The 18065-nt window shown below is 44.8% G+C and overlaps 6 protein-coding genes across 6 annotated transcripts; 2 read left to right on the forward strand and 4 right to left on the reverse strand.

Annotated features, from left to right (window-relative positions):
- Positions 1-956: 956 nt before the first annotated feature.
- On the forward strand, positions 957-1571 carry SERLADRAFT_441974 (uncharacterized protein; the record flags this gene model as incomplete). The annotated part of the gene is made up of 1 exon (XM_007322534.1): positions 957-1571. The coding sequence occupies one exon, from the start codon at positions 957-959 to the stop codon at positions 1569-1571; it is 615 nt and encodes a 204-aa protein (XP_007322596.1).
- A 2301-nt stretch (positions 1572-3872) lies between these two features.
- SERLADRAFT_410954 (uncharacterized protein) lies at positions 3873-4490 on the reverse strand (the record flags this gene model as incomplete). The annotated part of the gene is made up of 1 exon (XM_007322535.1): positions 3873-4490. The coding sequence occupies one exon, from the start codon at positions 4488-4490 to the stop codon at positions 3873-3875; it is 618 nt and encodes a 205-aa protein (XP_007322597.1).
- A 4491-nt stretch (positions 4491-8981) lies between these two features.
- SERLADRAFT_373411 (uncharacterized protein) lies at positions 8982-9243 on the reverse strand (the record flags this gene model as incomplete). Its single annotated transcript, XM_007322536.1, has 2 exons — positions 8982-9085; positions 9150-9243. The coding sequence occupies 2 exons, from the start codon at positions 9241-9243 to the stop codon at positions 8982-8984; spliced, it is 198 nt and encodes a 65-aa protein (XP_007322598.1).
- A 163-nt stretch (positions 9244-9406) lies between these two features.
- SERLADRAFT_477029 (uncharacterized protein) lies at positions 9407-11003 on the reverse strand (the record flags this gene model as incomplete). Its single annotated transcript, XM_007322537.1, has 4 exons — positions 9407-9852; positions 9909-10143; positions 10213-10661; positions 10723-11003. Coding segments are annotated over 4 exons (1206 nt in total), but the record flags the coding sequence as incomplete, so codon positions are not given.
- A 1209-nt stretch (positions 11004-12212) lies between these two features.
- SERLADRAFT_337695 (uncharacterized protein) lies at positions 12213-12918 on the forward strand (the record flags this gene model as incomplete). The annotated part of the gene is made up of 2 exons (XM_007322538.1): positions 12213-12607; positions 12654-12918. Coding segments are annotated over 2 exons (660 nt in total), but the record flags the coding sequence as incomplete, so codon positions are not given.
- Positions 12919-15375: 2457 nt separating this feature from the next.
- Positions 15376-16900, reverse strand: SERLADRAFT_358044 (uncharacterized protein; the record flags this gene model as incomplete). The annotated part of the gene is made up of 5 exons (XM_007322780.1): positions 15376-15759; positions 15811-16066; positions 16135-16445; positions 16513-16579; positions 16646-16900. The coding sequence occupies 5 exons, from the start codon at positions 16827-16829 to the stop codon at positions 15579-15581; spliced, it is 999 nt and encodes a 332-aa protein (XP_007322842.1).
- Positions 16901-18065: the final 1165 nt, after the last annotated feature.

Genomic DNA, 18065 nt, shown 5'->3' on the forward strand with positions numbered 1-18065 from the left:
ACACGACACACATTACATTCGCATTACATTCACATTACATTCGCATTACATTCACATTACATTCGCATTACATTCACATTACATTCGCATTACATTCACATTACATTCGCATTACATTCACATTACATTCACATTACATTCACATTTAGTACGCCTACTCCTCTTTTGTCTCCTTTTTTGCGATGTACTTAGTGATGTAGAATAACTCTTCATGTTCTTCAAAATATTTGACTGTACGGTTATTTGCAGCAAGTCAGTGGATGTCTTCAGGTAGATTTAGCATAGTTATTCATGATGCTTGGCTAGCATTACTGGATGCGTTACTGGATGCGTTACTCTACTGTTACTCTAGCATTACTGATGAGGGAGATTGAGACACACAGAACATTACAATATTTTGTTTGTGTATGTTAAATTTGACAGAATTGTGGCTTGAGTGACATGGCATATGACCTTGCAAGCAAGGTAATATATATGGATTATATAATTAAATTTCCCATTTTGGTGTAACTCAGCATTTTCCGACCCTAGGTATGGGTTATGATTGTCCAAAATTGCTATGGGTTATAACCTATGGATTCCCCGCATACCAACTTGGGAAATCCAAAAACCTATGGCCTATTGGGGAGTATGGGTTATACCTCCTATGGGTTATGAGGGAGTTGACTGTATTCCTCAACACAACGACAAGTGCATTAAAGTTCACTTTGCATGCTGGCTTGTTTTGACAAGCTGGGCAAAATGGCCTGGGTGGCTGAATCCCAGTGAAAAGTCATTCTTGTGTTTCTAAGATTGACGAGGCACAAGGCGATCGTAGAAAATAGTCTATGTGGGAGAAGTGAGGTGGCGCGGTCCTCTTCGTCTGCTACCACATCATTCTGACTCTTAGTACAGTGACAATTTCCTGTATTTCAGAAATATTCTTCGCATTTATCTACAGACAAGTACAGTATCCTATGCCTTTGATCCTGAATGACCCAAACACTGCGGTGGCTCCTGATTTCACCAGAGAAGAATACCAAGAAGCAAGAACTGAGCTATCAAATGAACTCATTGATGATGCGCTGGCAGCAAGAATTTTGACTAACCTGTGGAGCGTTGCCAACAACAAGGACAAGGTAGCATGGGCCCAGCAGAGAGAAGAGGAGATCTTGGTAGCAGACAGAGAGCACCAACAGCTAGAAAAAGAAGTCGTCATGCGCCTCGCAGATGAACAAAACGTGGCACGTAGAGAGGAATGCAAAAAGAACAAGTCAAAGTACGCACCAGTTAGAGACATTGACGTCCCTTCAGACCCGGTTATTATCCCATTGCAGTACACTACTAGGAAAATGAAGGCAGGGGAGTATTGCGAGCTCCATTATTTCACCAATAGAGGGCTTGAAAAAGCATCACACTCATTGCTTACTACAGATGCAGAAGTGCTAGTAATGCTAACTTCAGTTAACGGGGTCCACACATGGGTGCCTGTGGGTGCCATGAAAGATACAAAAACCCCAGTCACGAAGGACAAAAACCTAACTTGGGAACAATTTAATGGGTCAGCACCAAGGATGGTGTCATCCATGTAGGAACATGATTGGCTGGAGGACAGAATAAGTATGCACCTACAGTTCTGGTCCACGCTCCAAACACACGCATGGAGATATTCTTTCGACCCTCTGCAGCAACGCGCACTTCTGCTTTACCAAGCACAGCAGCGAAAGAGATGGCATCTCACCATAGGATCCTCCCAGGGATGGAGTCTAGCAAGAATCAATGACAAACTCCTCCTTACAGCTCAAGAGGATTTATTTAACGAACAGTGAACAATGTTAATGGCTACAGTATTACAGGTATGTGATTAGAAAGAAAATTACTGAGCACATCTAAAAAACGGCTACCCTTTATGCATGTCTAAAAATTAAAAATAAAAAAAAACTCTTTTTGTACAAATACTGCATTGCGCAACCTTTCCCGGCTGGCATCACGTCCACCTTTCCTCTACAACCCAATTGCGGGTTCACTATGAATTGGCCATTGCGCACCTTGTGACAACTGACATGACCAATCACGTGTTGGAAATAAGCAGCTTCACAGAGAAAGCTCGAACACTCATCGCGAGTGTTACAATTGACATACCAGCACCTACTTATGCTTCACTTTTTGTACTTTTACTTTTCATTTTCCAAGTCACATGATTGATCATGTGACCATTTACTTTACTTTACATTTTCGGACTTTTCATAGTCACATGACCATCATGTGACCAGTTACATGCTAGACATTGGACTTTAAACTTTATTTACAACTGTACAGTACCTCATGTATTTTAGTATATATACAGGAGCAATACATGGGGAAGGACTCAGCAAGTCCTCCTGTTGTCTAGCACAACTAACTTGTTGAAACCTAAGGGGTGATCCCTTTCTTCTCTCTTCTCTCTTTTGCTTGTCTGAGTTGTGCACCAAAGTAAGAAACTTTTGGTTGTTACAGATCTCTCAGTTCCAGCTGGCAAGTATTACTTGGCCGATGCTGGATTTTATATGGGAGACTCTGGGGATCAGCCAGCTACTTAAAGCCAGGAATTTTTGTATGTTGGACATAATGAAGTGGCTGAAAGTACATATGTGGGAGGATTACCAACATGAACTGCAACAAAGGGCTCAATAAATCTTATCAGTATGCACTAGATAATATCTTGATTTTCCTTGTTTTTTTCAGATGCAAGTCAAGCAAAGAATTTGTAATTCATGATTCACAATATGGGACATTAAAAATAAGCCTTTTTGGCAAGGATACAGCAATAAGATGGCTATGTGATAAGACATATGTGCGACACTTTCAGTCAGAGCCCCAGTTTCTGACAGATCCAGATCCTGCGCACTTGTTTGAGCTCCTGAGATGTATTGAGCTCAAGGTACCCTTCAACAACATCCAGCAAATTCTGCAACAAACAAATAAATGCAAAAAGTTGGTCTGAGGGCATGTCACATTCAAGCCTTTGGGCCTGCTTTGTGGTTATGGAACATGGAACTGGGGTGGGGGTGGGGCATCAGGAAAACATGACTTAGATATAAATGCAATAAATTGCAAAATATATGCTATAATAGCAAAAATATCTGTTATATTTATAAGTGTGATTCTTGCACAGTCCCCTACTCTAAATGCATAAATATCAATAAATATCAGTTTAGAGTATTGCTATATCATAAAAAGTGGTTTATAGTACAGTTGTTAAAATAAAAATGACCTTGCAATTTTATTGATCCATACTCTATCATATTTAAGAAAAGCACTAATAAAGCAAATTATATTGGTTTCTAAAAATGCTGCAGCAGTAATATTTATAAAAATGATTTTCATGCTTTTGCTGCTTCCTCTAAAGCATCAAAATCAAATATAAGCTCAGAAACATCAGATTACCCCACTGTTATACAACCATTCTTATCCAGAAAAAGTGGCTGTCTTGATGCGCAGGAAAGTATTACAATCAGAGTTTAAACATCTCAAAAGTGGTTCAGATTTGGCTTCAAGAATGAATTCAAGCTGGCTAACTCAGCCAAAAACTTGGCATACAGAAAATATACTAGACATATGTCCCACATTTTTACTTAACAATTGGACTAGCAAGTTTGCATATTAAACAGTCTGGTAGTATTAGTAGTGGATAAAATATCATTTTTTATTACATGTATAGATCACTATAGGCCACTATAAATCAATATAAATCAATATAATGCACATTTTGCTATAGTTGCTATAATTAGTAAAAGTTCCAATTATATCCAACTATAGCAAAATCATGTTTTCCTGATGGGGTTGGGGCAGGGGCTTATCCAGTGCCCACAGCAGCAGGTGCACAATTGGCAGAATTGGCAGGACCCCAACTGTCAACAATATGGTTGACAGCTTGTAAAAAGTTGTTCCCATGATCCTCCTGCCTGTGTGGACAGACCAGTCAGCGCCTGCACTCCAGAGCCATGGCTAGTTGTGCAGCTATCTGCAACAAACAGTTCAGCATGTTTACCGTCCAAAGCAGAACACTTGTGTTTGCTGGCTGAGCCAGCTTTGCTGGGAGATTGGGATGTAGTTGCTCCAGGTTGCAAGATTACCATGACTTCACTGTGTGAGGGAGATTCAGCTCCATCCTTGTCAACATCCATTTGGTAATCAGTACCATCCTTCACATCTATAGATCCCCCTGCCTGCTTGTCCTCCTGATTGCCCTCCTCATCCTCCTTCTTCTCCTCCTCCTCACCATAATCACCCTCATCAGCCCCCCTCCTTTCAGCCATTGACAACTTGGCAAAAGCTGGATCAATGGGCGCAGTTGTCCCTTGGAAGGCATGGCTGTCCTTTGCGTGCAAGCCTAGAATCTGCAACATGGGTTCATAAAATGGCCACCCCTTCCTTGCATATTCTTTTTGGTAGTGTTGCTGGCAGATCAAGTTCTGGGGCGGATCCATCCAACTTGATCCATTACAATAGATAGATTGATAGATTCCCATGGCTTGCAGTTGCACAGTTGAGTCATGCAGTGACTGCAGTTGCACTTTATTAGTCTTGTCTGTCACTAGGCCTACTGCAACTTTTCATTGTTGACCCTGTATTGTTTCAGAAAGTTTGAGCAACATTTTCTATGCTGCATCTGCTCATAGATGTGATGCCTAGCCTAGCCATGACATATATAAGCAGATGCAGTGCTGCAATCTACAAGTCCCACCCAGCACAATTGGCACATTGATGAAAACTTTGGCAAGTCAAGCTAGTCAACAGACTAAGGCTTGGTCTATATGGTGTTTTTTCTTGTCTCCCATTCAGTTTGCACATTTTCCATGCAGCACTCATATCTTAGCCATAGTCCATCAGCAACACACTTCCCTAGTTCTCCTTCACCAACTACTCCAGCAAGTTTACGCTCACAACTTGTTGAACCAACATCTTTGCTATGTGACCAGACAGCCACAGTAGTCAACAAAGGCAGAACAGCAATGCGGGCACTATGGTGACAGAAGAATGCACTCAGTACTTCTGCGACAAAGCCACCTCCTGGAAAATGTCAACACATATCAGCAAACATCAGTAAAAACCCTTTTGCTATATAGCCACCACCTATATATATAAATGCATTCATAGTAACTAAAAAGAATTCAAGGCAAGAGATTCTTCAAAAAAGGGCTTATTGACCATATAGATGACAGGAATGGCCATAATTGAGTTGACAAAGAGGGTGTGGACTCAGATTCAGAGTTTGAAGGTGAAGGCGGATGGGCTGTGAGAATATCCAAGAGGGGGATGCCTGACCCAGAGGACGAGTTTGAAGACATTGTTGAAGTGAGGAATAGAGCAGGTAGCACCAAGAGGAAAGTTGCCATCAATAAGGAGCTTGATACCAGAGACTCATCAAATGAGGAAAACAAGAAGGGTGTTGAAGATGCTGAAGCACACTAAATTCTGAGTCAGGCTGAAGCTTTTTGGAAGGAGCAATTTTTGAAGGTAAGTCAAAGTGAAAATGAATTAATTATTCAAGTTTAGAGACAATGCTTATCATATTCATCCAGCCTGCCAATGCATCTAAACTGTCCCTGCCACTCAAGAGCAAGGGTACATACAGTGGCAGCAGTTATGCAAATGTACGCAAGAAAAAGGCCAAATTGCAAAAGGCAGCTGCTGGTACAGCAAAATCAGCAGATTTTTCATGTCATTGTCAAATCCCACCAGAAAACCAGTTGAGGTCCTCAAAGGAAGCAGCTCATCTGAAGACTTCTCTTCAGATTCTGAAGAGAAATAGGTGGATATTCCTAGCCATCCAGAGCTGCATTTGACAACAGCAACTCCTACTCCCAACATCCCTGTCTCTGACATAGCCCCTGAGTTGCTGTCAGGTAACAATACACCTAATAATAATGCAGACCCCATTCCATCAGCACACTCCTTTATTGATCCAACAGCTAATGATGGGTTTGAGCCTGCTTGCATTCCCATTGGCTTTGTGGTCTCGGTGTTGATGATGAGAACTGTTGTTAGAAAACCACACACAAAAACAAACTAACACACAATCCTCCCAGATTCCACGGAACTTGTTTATGGGCTTTGCCTCCTAGAACAGTGGGTGCTCTGGTTGTTTGTGGGGTGGTATGTATGAGGATCCTTCAAAATAAAACTCAGAGATGTATGGGTGTGGGTTTTGAGGAAAAGGGATAGTTGGAATTTAGAAAGATAGGGGCTTTGTGGTGAGTATAGACGAGCACTACCTTGCTAATTGTAGCACAAGGTAGGTTTGAGAACGACAAGATGACGAGGTTCCCAGTGATAGCAGGCCCCTGACGCACAAACTGTAGTGCTCAGAAGGACTCTAATTGAAAGGGATGACAATGACTTCAAAAGTGGGAAGTGATGATGGCAGCAGTTAACAGTAGTAGCAGTGGGAAGTGTTGTGACCACACTGGATCACAAATAGTAGTGAGTAGTGAACTTGAGATTTAGAGAAGAAGTCTGGAATTGAGTTCTTGTCTTTTTTTTTACACGGTAAAATACAGGGGTTTATATAGTGAAAGAAAAGTAGGCTATGTATATGATGGCAGATTGACGTCATGAAGATGGACCTGTTGCCCTATTTGGACCGGTGTCATGCACCAAAGTTGATTGGTAGCATGGACAGGTGTCAATAATGAAGTGAATATTCAAAAGACTCGCCTTTGCGCCACACAGGCACAGTGCCACATGGAATAGTAATTAATATTGCCCTTTTTGAACTTGTGGCTGATCAGCACCACCTCTATTAGGCAATCCAGTCACGCTCACCTTTGCTTTTCCATCCGGTACTTTCCGTGTTTCGGCATTTTGGCAAATTTTCGCGTCGCCACTGGCTACACATTGCATTGCGCCCTCGCTTTTGTCGTTTCCCTTACTCCCCTTCCTTTGCCTAGCCCCACCATGGGCCCCTTCCTCTCCTTTTTATTCTCACCTGACGGTCGTTTCTGGATCCCCATTCTAATCCACTTTTCCGTCACCTCCACCCTCCTCCTCCTCATTTTATTTGCACCCCCACCATTTCTGATGTCACCACTTCCTATCCGCTTCCGTTGCCGATCCGTTGACTACCACATGCCACTGCTGATATCAGCAAAGCCCCGGTGGCCGGTTCAAATAGGGCAACAGGTCCATCTTTATGACGTCGATCTACCATCATATACTATCAAAACATCGGTCGCTCGTCTTGCCTGGTTGGAGTGTGGGTGGGTAATTTTTGAGCTGGAGAAGGTTCATCCCCTTGCGTCGCCCATGTTCATCGCTGTCCCATTCACTTGGGTACACTTATCTTTTGTCCATCGTCTTTGCTACAGCTACACCTACCACACGCTGCCTGGGACTCACTTGTTCCAAATTGGAACTACTCCTCTCCCTCCCTCGTTTGATCAGGTGGTCCAACACAACCAGTCCATTGGTAAGGCCATGGAACTGTCGGATTTGGACTAGGTGGTGGACCGGTGGCTCCAGTTTCTTTTTCTTCAGCAGAACATTCATTTACAGTGCGATTATTTTTGATTTTTGAATCATTTTCATGGACACATATTTTTTTAGAATGCCTGACTGACAATAAAGGAACTGTGTTGATACTGATAGTGTTTTGCCTTGCCCTTTTTTTACTGCATCTTCCCATGACATCATGATTTTCCTGCTCTCTTTTTGCTATTGGACTTTACTTTATGGCTGTACAAACCTGTGACATTACTCACAGCATTTATTGTTCTATCCCTTTCTTTTCCTTTTTTTGACAATCTTATCCTGTACTACCTACGCAGGATTTGTCAGCGTACATTCCTTCCTTCATATTCTTTCTCATTCTTTTTGCACAGCTATACTGTGCATAACCTACTTTTCTTTTACTATATAAACCCCTGTATTTTACCTTGTAAAAAAAAAATAAGAACTCGATCCCAGACTTCTTCTCTAATCTCAAGTTCACTACTCACTACTACTTGTGATCCAGTGTGGTCACAACACTTCCCACTGCTACCACTGTTAACTGCTGTCATTGTCACTCGTCACTTTTGAAAGTGATTGTCATCCCCTTCGATTAGAGTCCTTCTGAGCACTACAGTTTGTGCGTCAGGAGCCTGCTATCACTGGGAACCTCGTCACCTCGTCATCCTTGTGTTCTCAAACCTACCTTGTGCTACAATTAGCAAGGTAGTGCTCGTCTATACTCGCCACAAAGCACCTATCTTCCTATAAATTCAACTATCCCTCCTCCTCAAAACCCACACTCATACACCTCTGGGTTTTACTTTGAAGGATCTTTATATGTACCACCCCACAAACAACCAGACCACTCCACTGTTCTAGGAGGCAAAGCCCATAAACAAGTTCCGTGGAATCTGGGAGGATTGTGTGTTAGTTTGTTTTGTGTGTGGTTTTCTAACAACAGTTCTCATCATCGACAGCGAACTTGGTAGGAGGCAAGAGCAGTATTTGATTTGCAGTTGGGCCCAAGTCCATGTTCTGTCCAAAGATAGCGGGTATTTCAAGATCTTGAAGATCACTTCAGCGCGGAACTCAATATAACAAACACTAGAGGAACCTATTAGAGCAAGTGTAAACGCGATAGCATAATTGTTCGATGATGGGAGGCCAGTGATGTTCATTTTGCCACTAGCAGCCACGCAGGCAAGGTTCCTACAGTACTGTTAGTTTTGGTGATTCTGCACCTAGTTGTGCTATCTATTTTCCCTTCTTTCTAAATCACTTTCCTCTTTATTCTTTTTGCTCTATTGTTCAGTATTCACTGAGCATTCTATAATTTCACCTTTGTGGCTGATTTGTTTACCTTTGTTTACAAAACTTTGGACTAGTATTGGTACTGTACACATTCTGTACTCTCTGATAATACAGTTACTCATATTGGACTCTAGTTCTGTCCCTGTTAGCTCTCAGCAAGTGGCTAGACACTTCCCAGAAGTTCTCAATTGAACAAGTACCACTCTCCTCCCACCTAATCATTGAGCAGTTGCCATATTTTTCAACGTCAAGATCTGAATACTCCGGCCTCCGATCGCAATCTTCCCTGTAGTTTCCGAGAAAGTGGAAAGTATGCGCCACCCTTGTGTACCCCGATGACTCATCAGACGTCAACAAAGCCAATAGACACTAATAAAGCAACTGACCTGATGAGGGGACGGTCAATGGCAATGTAGAAATCATCCGCCCGTTTAGGCGTAGAGCTCCACGCACTGGCCCACTAGTCTGCCTATCTACCATTCCAAGGTTCGAACCGAGAGTGATGTCATTGCCTACAGCTGGTTTATCCTCGTTATTATTGCGCACAGAAAAGGCAACTAGAATGCAGTGTTCGGAGTTTCGCAACCTCTCTATCCACAGTCCTCGGCATCCCTGGCTGCTTAGACAGTGATCCTCAATATAATTACCTGCATTGAAAATGATTCGTTGTGGAGGTCTACCATCGTCGGGAGGGAACAAAGAGTTTGTGTTGGGGGTGTGTCCACCATAAGTCGCATAAGATAAGACGTCGATGCAGTTAACGGAGAGTGACGGAGTGGGCGACAGATCTAGAATGATTCTGTGTAGAAATAGGCCTTTGTAGAAGTCATGGCCAACAAGGGACATCCTGTAAAATTGCGAGCCATCAGAAGGACCAGAGGGGAGAATGGGTTGAGGCCAGGGGTTGGATAGTGAGGCGCACATAAATTTGAGGTATTGCAATTCGCGCACGAGTATAGGTGCTTGTGGAAGTTGCGATGAATCCATAGATTCAGAAAAAGGTCGCAGGTCGTACACGGAGATAGAAGAGGACCGCAAACAGAGGACATAAGGCCAAAGAAACTTTAACTTCTTGACAAGATGGTCGAGCTTGACAGAGTCGACTGGAGGTGAGCATGAAAATTTTCTGGATGAATGGTACTTACTAACTCTCCGGTGGAATGGTCTCCTATGGTATAGCAAGTCTGGGTGCGCCAATTGAAGATACGAATGTCTGTTGCGCGTGAAAATAGCACTAGCTCAGTTTTCACATTGATGTCGTGGATTACGCTGGGACTCCCGATGTCCATAGTACTGATCAACTGGAGCGCAGAATTATCTTTCTCCTCCGAAGAGGTGAACAAAAAAGGCCACAGGGTGGAAGATAGAATCACAGTTTGACTGGAGGAGAAATCATGAATATTAATGGCATTGATATACTGGCGCATGATCGACGGACAGATAACTCACCCAGATTCGAGTGCAATCCCAATAAAAACAGTGGCTTTATCTGCGCCGACGACAGTGACATAAGAGCGTGGTTGTTCCGCGAGAAGATAACTACCACATTCTTTCCCAGGAGAAGAAGAGTCCAGATACCGTGTATCCCAGACATAAACTTGACCAAGTTTGTATATGGCAAGCAGATAATCGTCGAAGACATATTCCAGATGTACCGGGTAGTCGATCTTAGGGTCGCATGATAGAGTATAAATCGGTGCTGGTGGATTGTATTCTCTGGGAACCAGCCACAAACGTTCTGTTCTGAGAACAGATAAGACTATCCGCTCGATTTCTGAAGATATCAAAGCATCCAAGTCATGAGTTAAACGCGGAAGGGGCAGAAACATTTGTATCCAGCATAGTAGGTCAAGCCATAGAGTTCGTTCATGGCTGTAGTGAAATAGCAAACGACATGTCTGAAAGCGCGAAATTAGATTATCAGTGCAAATTTTTTCAAAAAGATTAAAAACATGAAACCTTGCGTAACGAAATGATATCTGCCACATTGAGATCAGCAGCGATCATCAAGAAGAGCTCGAGAGGCAGATCCAGCATCGTGCCTTCAAACTTGAACTGGAGGTGTAAGACTGATTATGGAAGGACTCGGCGAAGTATTCCTGGAAATAACGACAAGTGCATTCAAGTTCACTTTGATGCGAAAAATGGCGCGATGGCGTCTTTAGTGAATATCTGCTTTACTATCTACTGTCGTTAACCGTCAACTCGGATGGGGGACATTCGGACGTCACAGAGGTCACACAAGCCGAGTTAGAGCTCCTCTCGGCACTATAAGTGTTTGAACATGATTTTGGCACACCTGAACTTTTTGAAACCGAGATTGCAGTACCTTAGTAGAGCGTTACTTTCTCGAAAGTCATGCACATGGAAGGAACTCGCTCAATAATTCGGGATTTTGTGCTAGGAAAGTTGGAGTAAGTAGTAAGAATATATAGAACTGCTATGGGTTGAGTTGTTGAGGAAAAATGACAGTGGAACATATGTTTTCAGAAATGTCCGAATAGCCTCCCCCCATCCGAACTGATGGTTAATGACAGTACTATTGTTGGACACTAGATGCAACCGGTAAGAGAGATGCACTTGGGCCTCCACAGGCTCAACAATCGCTGTACAGGTAGCTAGAAAATTGTCAGATGTAGAATAGAGTATAGAGAATATAATTGTGAAAGAATTTAATGAAGAGCTTACCTGTAGCAACAACGATAGACCTGACACTAAGCTCTTGATCTCCAAAGGTGTGAATTTTGAGGGAAAGATGCCCAGATTTGACCAGATCTCGTGCTGGGAATATTGCGGTTTTGTCCTGGGAAGCGTCAATAGGTAAGCGCCTACAATGCCAGGTACTTACCAAGCTGATTGGGGCCTTGAGGCATCTGGAGAAATGAGAACAATGATGAAGTCGTGACTAGGTGACCGAAACAGGCAATCACGCACCAAGATAATGAATCAAGGCCCGCCAGCTCCGCTCCGGCACAAACCGCACACTTGTTGATGGATGAAGATCACACTGGTAAGCGCAAAGAGCTCATTGATATTGACGGTTTTACTCTCATAATCCCCTTAAAATCTCTTAACTTATGCCCCCCATACGAACCAGAAGGCACCGTCGCCACACTTCAACGTCCCAGCCCCCCACCAGCGATGTAGTGGACCTCGAAAAGCAAATACAGGCAGCATGTGAGGCTACCAGCACCGGTGCAGCCAGGAACCTCAAGGCAGCGTGTTGCGATCTGGGAATCATCAAACACTATTACACTGCACTCAGGAGGTATAAGGGAAAGGCTGTACCATGTCGTGAGGCTCACATCCAACAGCCGCACATAAATCAGGCGCAGGAGGAGGTTTTATTGGAATGGATTCAGTTTCTAGGTAATACAGGTCATCCCCTCTGCAAACAAACCATTGCCCCCTATGTTTTTGACATGTGCAACAAGTATCCCTCTGAAAAGTGGGTCCGACGCTTCATCAAGAAACACGAGGAACAAATTGCATCACGAAGGCCATCAACCATCGATCCCATGCGAGCTCAAGCTTTCAACCAACCTGTCGTGCAGGACTTTTTCAAGCAGTTTGAGGCAGTGATTAAGGAACATGACATACCTTGGGAGAACATCTACAATATGGATGAGAAGGGGATTCAACTTGGAGGCGGTCAAAATTCTAATGGCCGCCGTTTTTTTTTCTCTCGTTTCAATCATCAAAATTACACAATTCATGGGGGTAGTCTGGAGTTGGTTACAGTAATAGAGTGTATCTCCGCTGTTGGCGCAAACATACTCCCTGGCTTTATTTTTGCAGGGACGATCATTGATGCGGAGTCGTATGAAGTTCACCCTGAAATTTTGTACGTTTCCATTTTTTCATTGTATCTGTCTACTAATATTTTACAGTTATACTACGTCAATTAACGGATGGACTAACGACTTTTTATGCACAGAGTGGTTTAGAAAATCATTCATTCCTCAATCTCGTGCTCAAAACAAGTCCGGCAAGCCTACTCTTCTTGTCTACAATGGTCATGGATCGCATCTGATGACTACCATGATTGATCTTGCTATTGAGAATCAAATTCGTCTTCTCTGCCTCCCTCCGCACACTACTCACCGCTTACAGCCTCTTGATGTTGGTGTTTATGGTCCCCTGCAGAAAGCCTGGTATCGGCGTGCAGAACTGTACACGGCCAAATATGGGACATCCATCGCTTGGCAACATGTTGTGAAAGAGTACTGGGAGGCTTGTAAGAGTGCTTTCGTCACTAACACAATTCTGCAGGCCTGGCGCAAATGTGGCCTCTACCCCCTCAATCTGAACGTCTTCACGGTCGCCGACTATGCGCCAAGCGTCTCAACATCAACCGTCAACCATGCCCCTGCTTCATACCCGGAAAACTTCCCTGATGGTTGGATTGATGGCCCATCATCAGATGACCCCGATTATGTTTCCGATGATGACAACAGAGCAATACTATGCAAGCCAACTATTGTTGGCCACATTGACCGTTCTGAGCATGACTCAGACGGTGCTAGCTCTGAGGGAACAGGGGATCCTGATGGGTCTGAAACCAGTCTTTCAGATGGGGAGGTGGAACTTGACAATGGCGGCGGCAACAGCAACAGCAACAACGGCAACAGTAGCAGCAACAACAACAGCATCGGCCAGCCGTCTAGAGGTGTAAGGGCCTGGCTTCAAGTAAGCCAGGGCGCTCTACCCCTAGGGGACATAAGTGCCGAGCCCTCCATGTCGCAACAAACATGGTCGCAGTCCCGGTCTCTCAGCAGCCGTATCCCCACTCCATTGCCCTCTCCTGCAAACTTGCGCTCAACCACCCCCGCCACGATGTTGATCCACCTGCAGCCGACTCAGCTGCTGCTGATGATGTTGAAGAAGGCCCTTGTTGAGAAGATCCAGAAGCTGTCGGTCCAGCTGGGAGAGGCGAGGTGGGAGCGGGATACAATGCAGGGCCATAATGCTTTCATGATGTGTGAGTTGTCGGACTTGAAGGACAAGCTGAATAATATAAGGAGCAAGGGGAAGAAGAAAAAGGGGCTTTGAGTTCACGCTGAGCTCCTGACAAGTGCCGAGTTGCGTGAGAGGCATGCTGCAGAAGAAGAAGAATGGCAAGAGAAGGCGAGGAAAGAAGAGGAGGCCAAGGCTTCGAAAGCAGCAAAGACGGCCGAGCACCAGGCCCAAATGGCAAGGCTCAACGGAACCGAGGTCTTTGCGGGAGCATTGGGCAGCAAGTCCAAGCCTGACCTCCAGCTTATTGCGGCAGCACTCAGCCTGAGCATCAACGGCAAAAAGCAAGAGGTCCTTGATCGAATCAAGGACCATTTCAAAGCCCATCCAGATCTCGAAACAACTCCCCGCTTTGCAGGTTTATTTGGAGCTCGAGCTTGAAGACAGGTGATGTTTTATTATTTTTTTAAAGCCTCTTTCTAATATATCCTAGGTCGCCGCCCCTCATCCAGCCCCCGCATCCTTTTCGCTCCCATCTGGAAGCAACATGTCCATGCCTGCTGGCTTACCATCCAAGGTGCCAAATTCACAGCACCATGCCCCCCCTGGGTCCATTCCAATGCCGTATCAACCCAATATGTATCTACCACATCCCCACATGAGTTACCCTCCATTCCCGCCTGGTAGTATTCCATTTTCTCCTTTTCCATCATCAAGCTCGAGTATATCTCAAAATTCTCAAAATTTGTCATATTATATACCAAATACTTTCATACATAGTAATAATAGAATGTTTAGTAGCTAATTTATATATTTTCCTGGCTTGTATTATTTCCACTGATGCCCTAAAACTCGAAACGACGCACATACGAGCAGCCTCAGGACAGAGAAAATTTCTTCAATTTGGCCGAGTCCTTGCCGACGAGCTCCGCCTGGTTTCGCTTGTGAGTGCCGTCGTGACTCAGTGTGACCGAAAGTTGCAGAACCATTCCAAAAGGTGTGTCGTCGTTTCGGTTTCGTTCCGCTGCCCTAACGCCTCAAATTCTTGCTTATTCTTTTACATAGACAGCTAGAAAACTAAAAGTTCTATCTACTGGTCAAGTTCCGACGGTCTCAAGCTCAACGACTGGTGACTTATTCAACTTCTCCCCAGACCAATTGCACCTATTGTCCAACGATAGTACGGGACCTAAACCTGACAGCAGACACGGCCAAATGGGAGACTACAGTCGCGGAGTGTCAATATTTCAAAGTTCTCTATCACACTACTACCATGTAGTGGTCACTACTGTTAGTGCAATAATCACTCGACCAGGGGGTTTGCACTCACTGGCTTGAGCCATCGTCTGTCATACGCAGACTTATTGTAAAAGTGTTCAGAAAGCGACCAGTGACACAGCCCGAGTTTGAGTGTTCTGACCAAGAGAAACTCAGAGAAAGCAGAAACCATGCCGTTTGCGTGCTAGTAAACCTCCCTTTTGCTCTGGCTATTCCAAGGAAGCACGTCATCCTCGATGCGAGCTTAGTAGGAGGCAAGAGCGAGCATTGTCAATGTACCGCGAGCGAGACTAGTCTGGACCATCTCGGGCACGGTAACTCGTTATATAGCCGCGACTCGGAGCACCAACCAAGAGCTAATTTGTGAACATGTATCAGACGCGAGTGGAAGGCTTTATAATTTTAGTACATAGACGGATTACAGAGGCAAAGAAAAAAAGTCGAGGTAAGAATAAATAAGTGCTGCGGGGTGAACCAAATAGCCCAAGGTGCCTCTGCAATGTCCCCTTGTATCCGTCGAGTCCTTGAGCTTCCCTTATCCACTAAGGAGGAAGGTCCCTTTGATTACTTCGAAGCTCAATTCACGCCCCACTTACGAGCGCGGCTCCTCTTTTCCTCTTACTTGCTCTTCTAATCTCTCCCAGGTCAGCCTCGATTTCACCCTCCTTCCCCCCTGCCAGCATGGCAAGACTCTTACCCAATCCACCGGTTCCTGACATGGAATGGTGCAACCCTGCTCCGCTTGGTTTGATTCGCCTGCGACTGCTGCTTGCTGCCCCTGCAACCCCTGCTGCAGATGGCGGGACGCGCGACGAGTGATGTGAATGAGAATGGGCGGATGTCAAGACAACAGAAGTTAATGAGAGGGGGAATGGTGATGGTAATTCATCTATTGAGAGAGAATGTGGGTTTGTATTATTGGTGGTTATGGGAGTTGATGATCCCAACCCTAAGCCCAAACCGAGGCCAGGAGTTAGCGAGCCTGGAGTAGGGGGCGGTGAGTTTCCTGGGAACTTGTTGCGTAGCTTGCGAGTAATATGTGGGCGTGTTTGGGAGTCTAGAGATGAGTCTATGTACCGCATAGAAATGAGTATCTGACTCCTTTAGATGATATAGCCAAAGAAAACTCGCCTCCACCAGTCCCTTCTCCTTCCTTCTCCTCTCTTGCCCGTCTTCTCCGTTCTTCAATTCCTTCCAATAGTCTTTCTCGTATTCTTTCTCTCCCTCTCTTCCATTCATCTTCGACCCTTTCCCTTTCTTCCGCCCATGCAACATGCACGTTCCTCAACGCATGCTTTTCCTCGGCAGAAATTTGTGAAAGTAGGGCAGAGCGCTCAAGAGAAAGTGGGTAAAGGCGGAGTACATATAGTGGGTGAGTTTCTGGTCTAGTTGCGAGTTGAAGAGAGGTGGAGTGGAGGGAGGATATTGATTCAGCGAAGCCCCGTGTGCTGGAACGGGAGCAAAGCGAGTTGGCGTTACTTTTTAGAAGGTTGAGATATAAAGTGCAAAACCCACTCGAGATTTGGACCTATCTTCCCACCAAAGTCTTTTCTTTTCTTCCCTTTCGGATCGTCCAGCAAACCTTGCCCTTCGGATCAGCCTCCCGCAACACATTTCAGACAGGGAATACAGGAGGACTGAAACGTACCGCTTGATCGCGAACCTGCTGCGGTTGCATTGTGATGGTGGTGGTGAGGGCCTTGAGGGTGTGATTGAGACTGGTGCTGGTAAGTGACGCCCAAGGCAAAATTATCGCTCGACTGTAAAACATCAGCGCGGGCAGTGTGAGTGGACGCGTACGGGAGAGCAAACATTCCCGGCTGGGGTGGCATATTTTCGAACGCAAGGATTGAAGTGAATACTACGAGACCTGTTGATCTGGCAGTATTGTCGGATGGCACTCGGAGCGGCTGTACAGAAAAACAGGACAATCTGAGTGTGACAAAATGTCCAGTGCCGTCACAGTACCGTTGGTCACACTTTGTCTTTCTGTACCCTCAGGCTCAGGGTTGTCTGCACACCAAGCATACCGTTTAGGAGGAAAACAACAGTCGTCCCTCCTATCAAAGCACCACCCTAATATTGGCGTCAAAGAAGCAAAGCAAGCCCATGCGTATATGGCTTACGTAGAATGAGCATGAGAGTGAGTAGCAAGTTATCAACGTCTTATAGCTATTTTACATGAGGAAAGTCTCTTGAATGCGCTCATTTTATAGAGCTTTTTCCATTCCTTACTCGTATAGTGTACCAAAAGGCCATGTCATGGTGATTCAGATCAATATCAGTCGACATTCAATTACCTCCAGCAATTGACGTGTCTCGGAGCACATAGTAACACTTGGTTTCACATGGGAACGACTAGGAAACCTCCCGTTCCCTGGGCACAGTAGGCCAACAGAGGTGATTATTTCATTGAAGATGGACTGGCGAAGATCGATCTTCAACGAAACATGCTCGCATCTGACGAAAAGGATTGCCGTCCATGGAGTGCCTACGTTTAAATGGTTTCTTGTCTATTTCTACGGTACGCTCAAACATGTTGCCTCAGAAACCAATACCTGTGCTTCAACGTTCCATAATGGATTCTGTGCTCTGGGGAAGGCGAGGCTGTTGCGACGATGCACTCGTTTTGGGATGCAATTTCAGCAGTGCCCGGAGTTACTTGTTCCTAGCTTCCTGGTTGACTCACCCATGGACTCATATATTAACTTCTCCTTTCATAGTAGAATGAATGCAAGTCTGGAAATAATAATGCCGCATAGTTCGCGACTGTCATTCAGTAATTAGGCCTGACTGGAAGACTGCATCTTGCCATGCTAGTCTGCTACATAGACGATAGCAATACGGACATGTTCTTTGATAAAGGGCGTTTACTACCCAATGTTTTATTTCTGTGACTCGTCCGACTCCCCGACCCATCCGGAAAGATCGGGAACGACAGTACAAGTGGGGTGTAATTGAAAGGTAGCTGACACAAACGAGCAAGTAATAGTGAGTATTCTCTTATGTTCTCTTCTGCCTTGAGGACACGCATCAGTACTGCCGAATCTTGTTGTGCATCATTTTAG

This window comes from Serpula lacrymans (genome assembly GCF_000218685.1).
Source record: "Serpula lacrymans var. lacrymans S7.9 unplaced genomic scaffold SERLAscaffold_13, whole genome shotgun sequence".
NCBI classification, from domain to species: Eukaryota; Fungi; Basidiomycota; class Agaricomycetes; order Boletales; family Serpulaceae; genus Serpula; species Serpula lacrymans.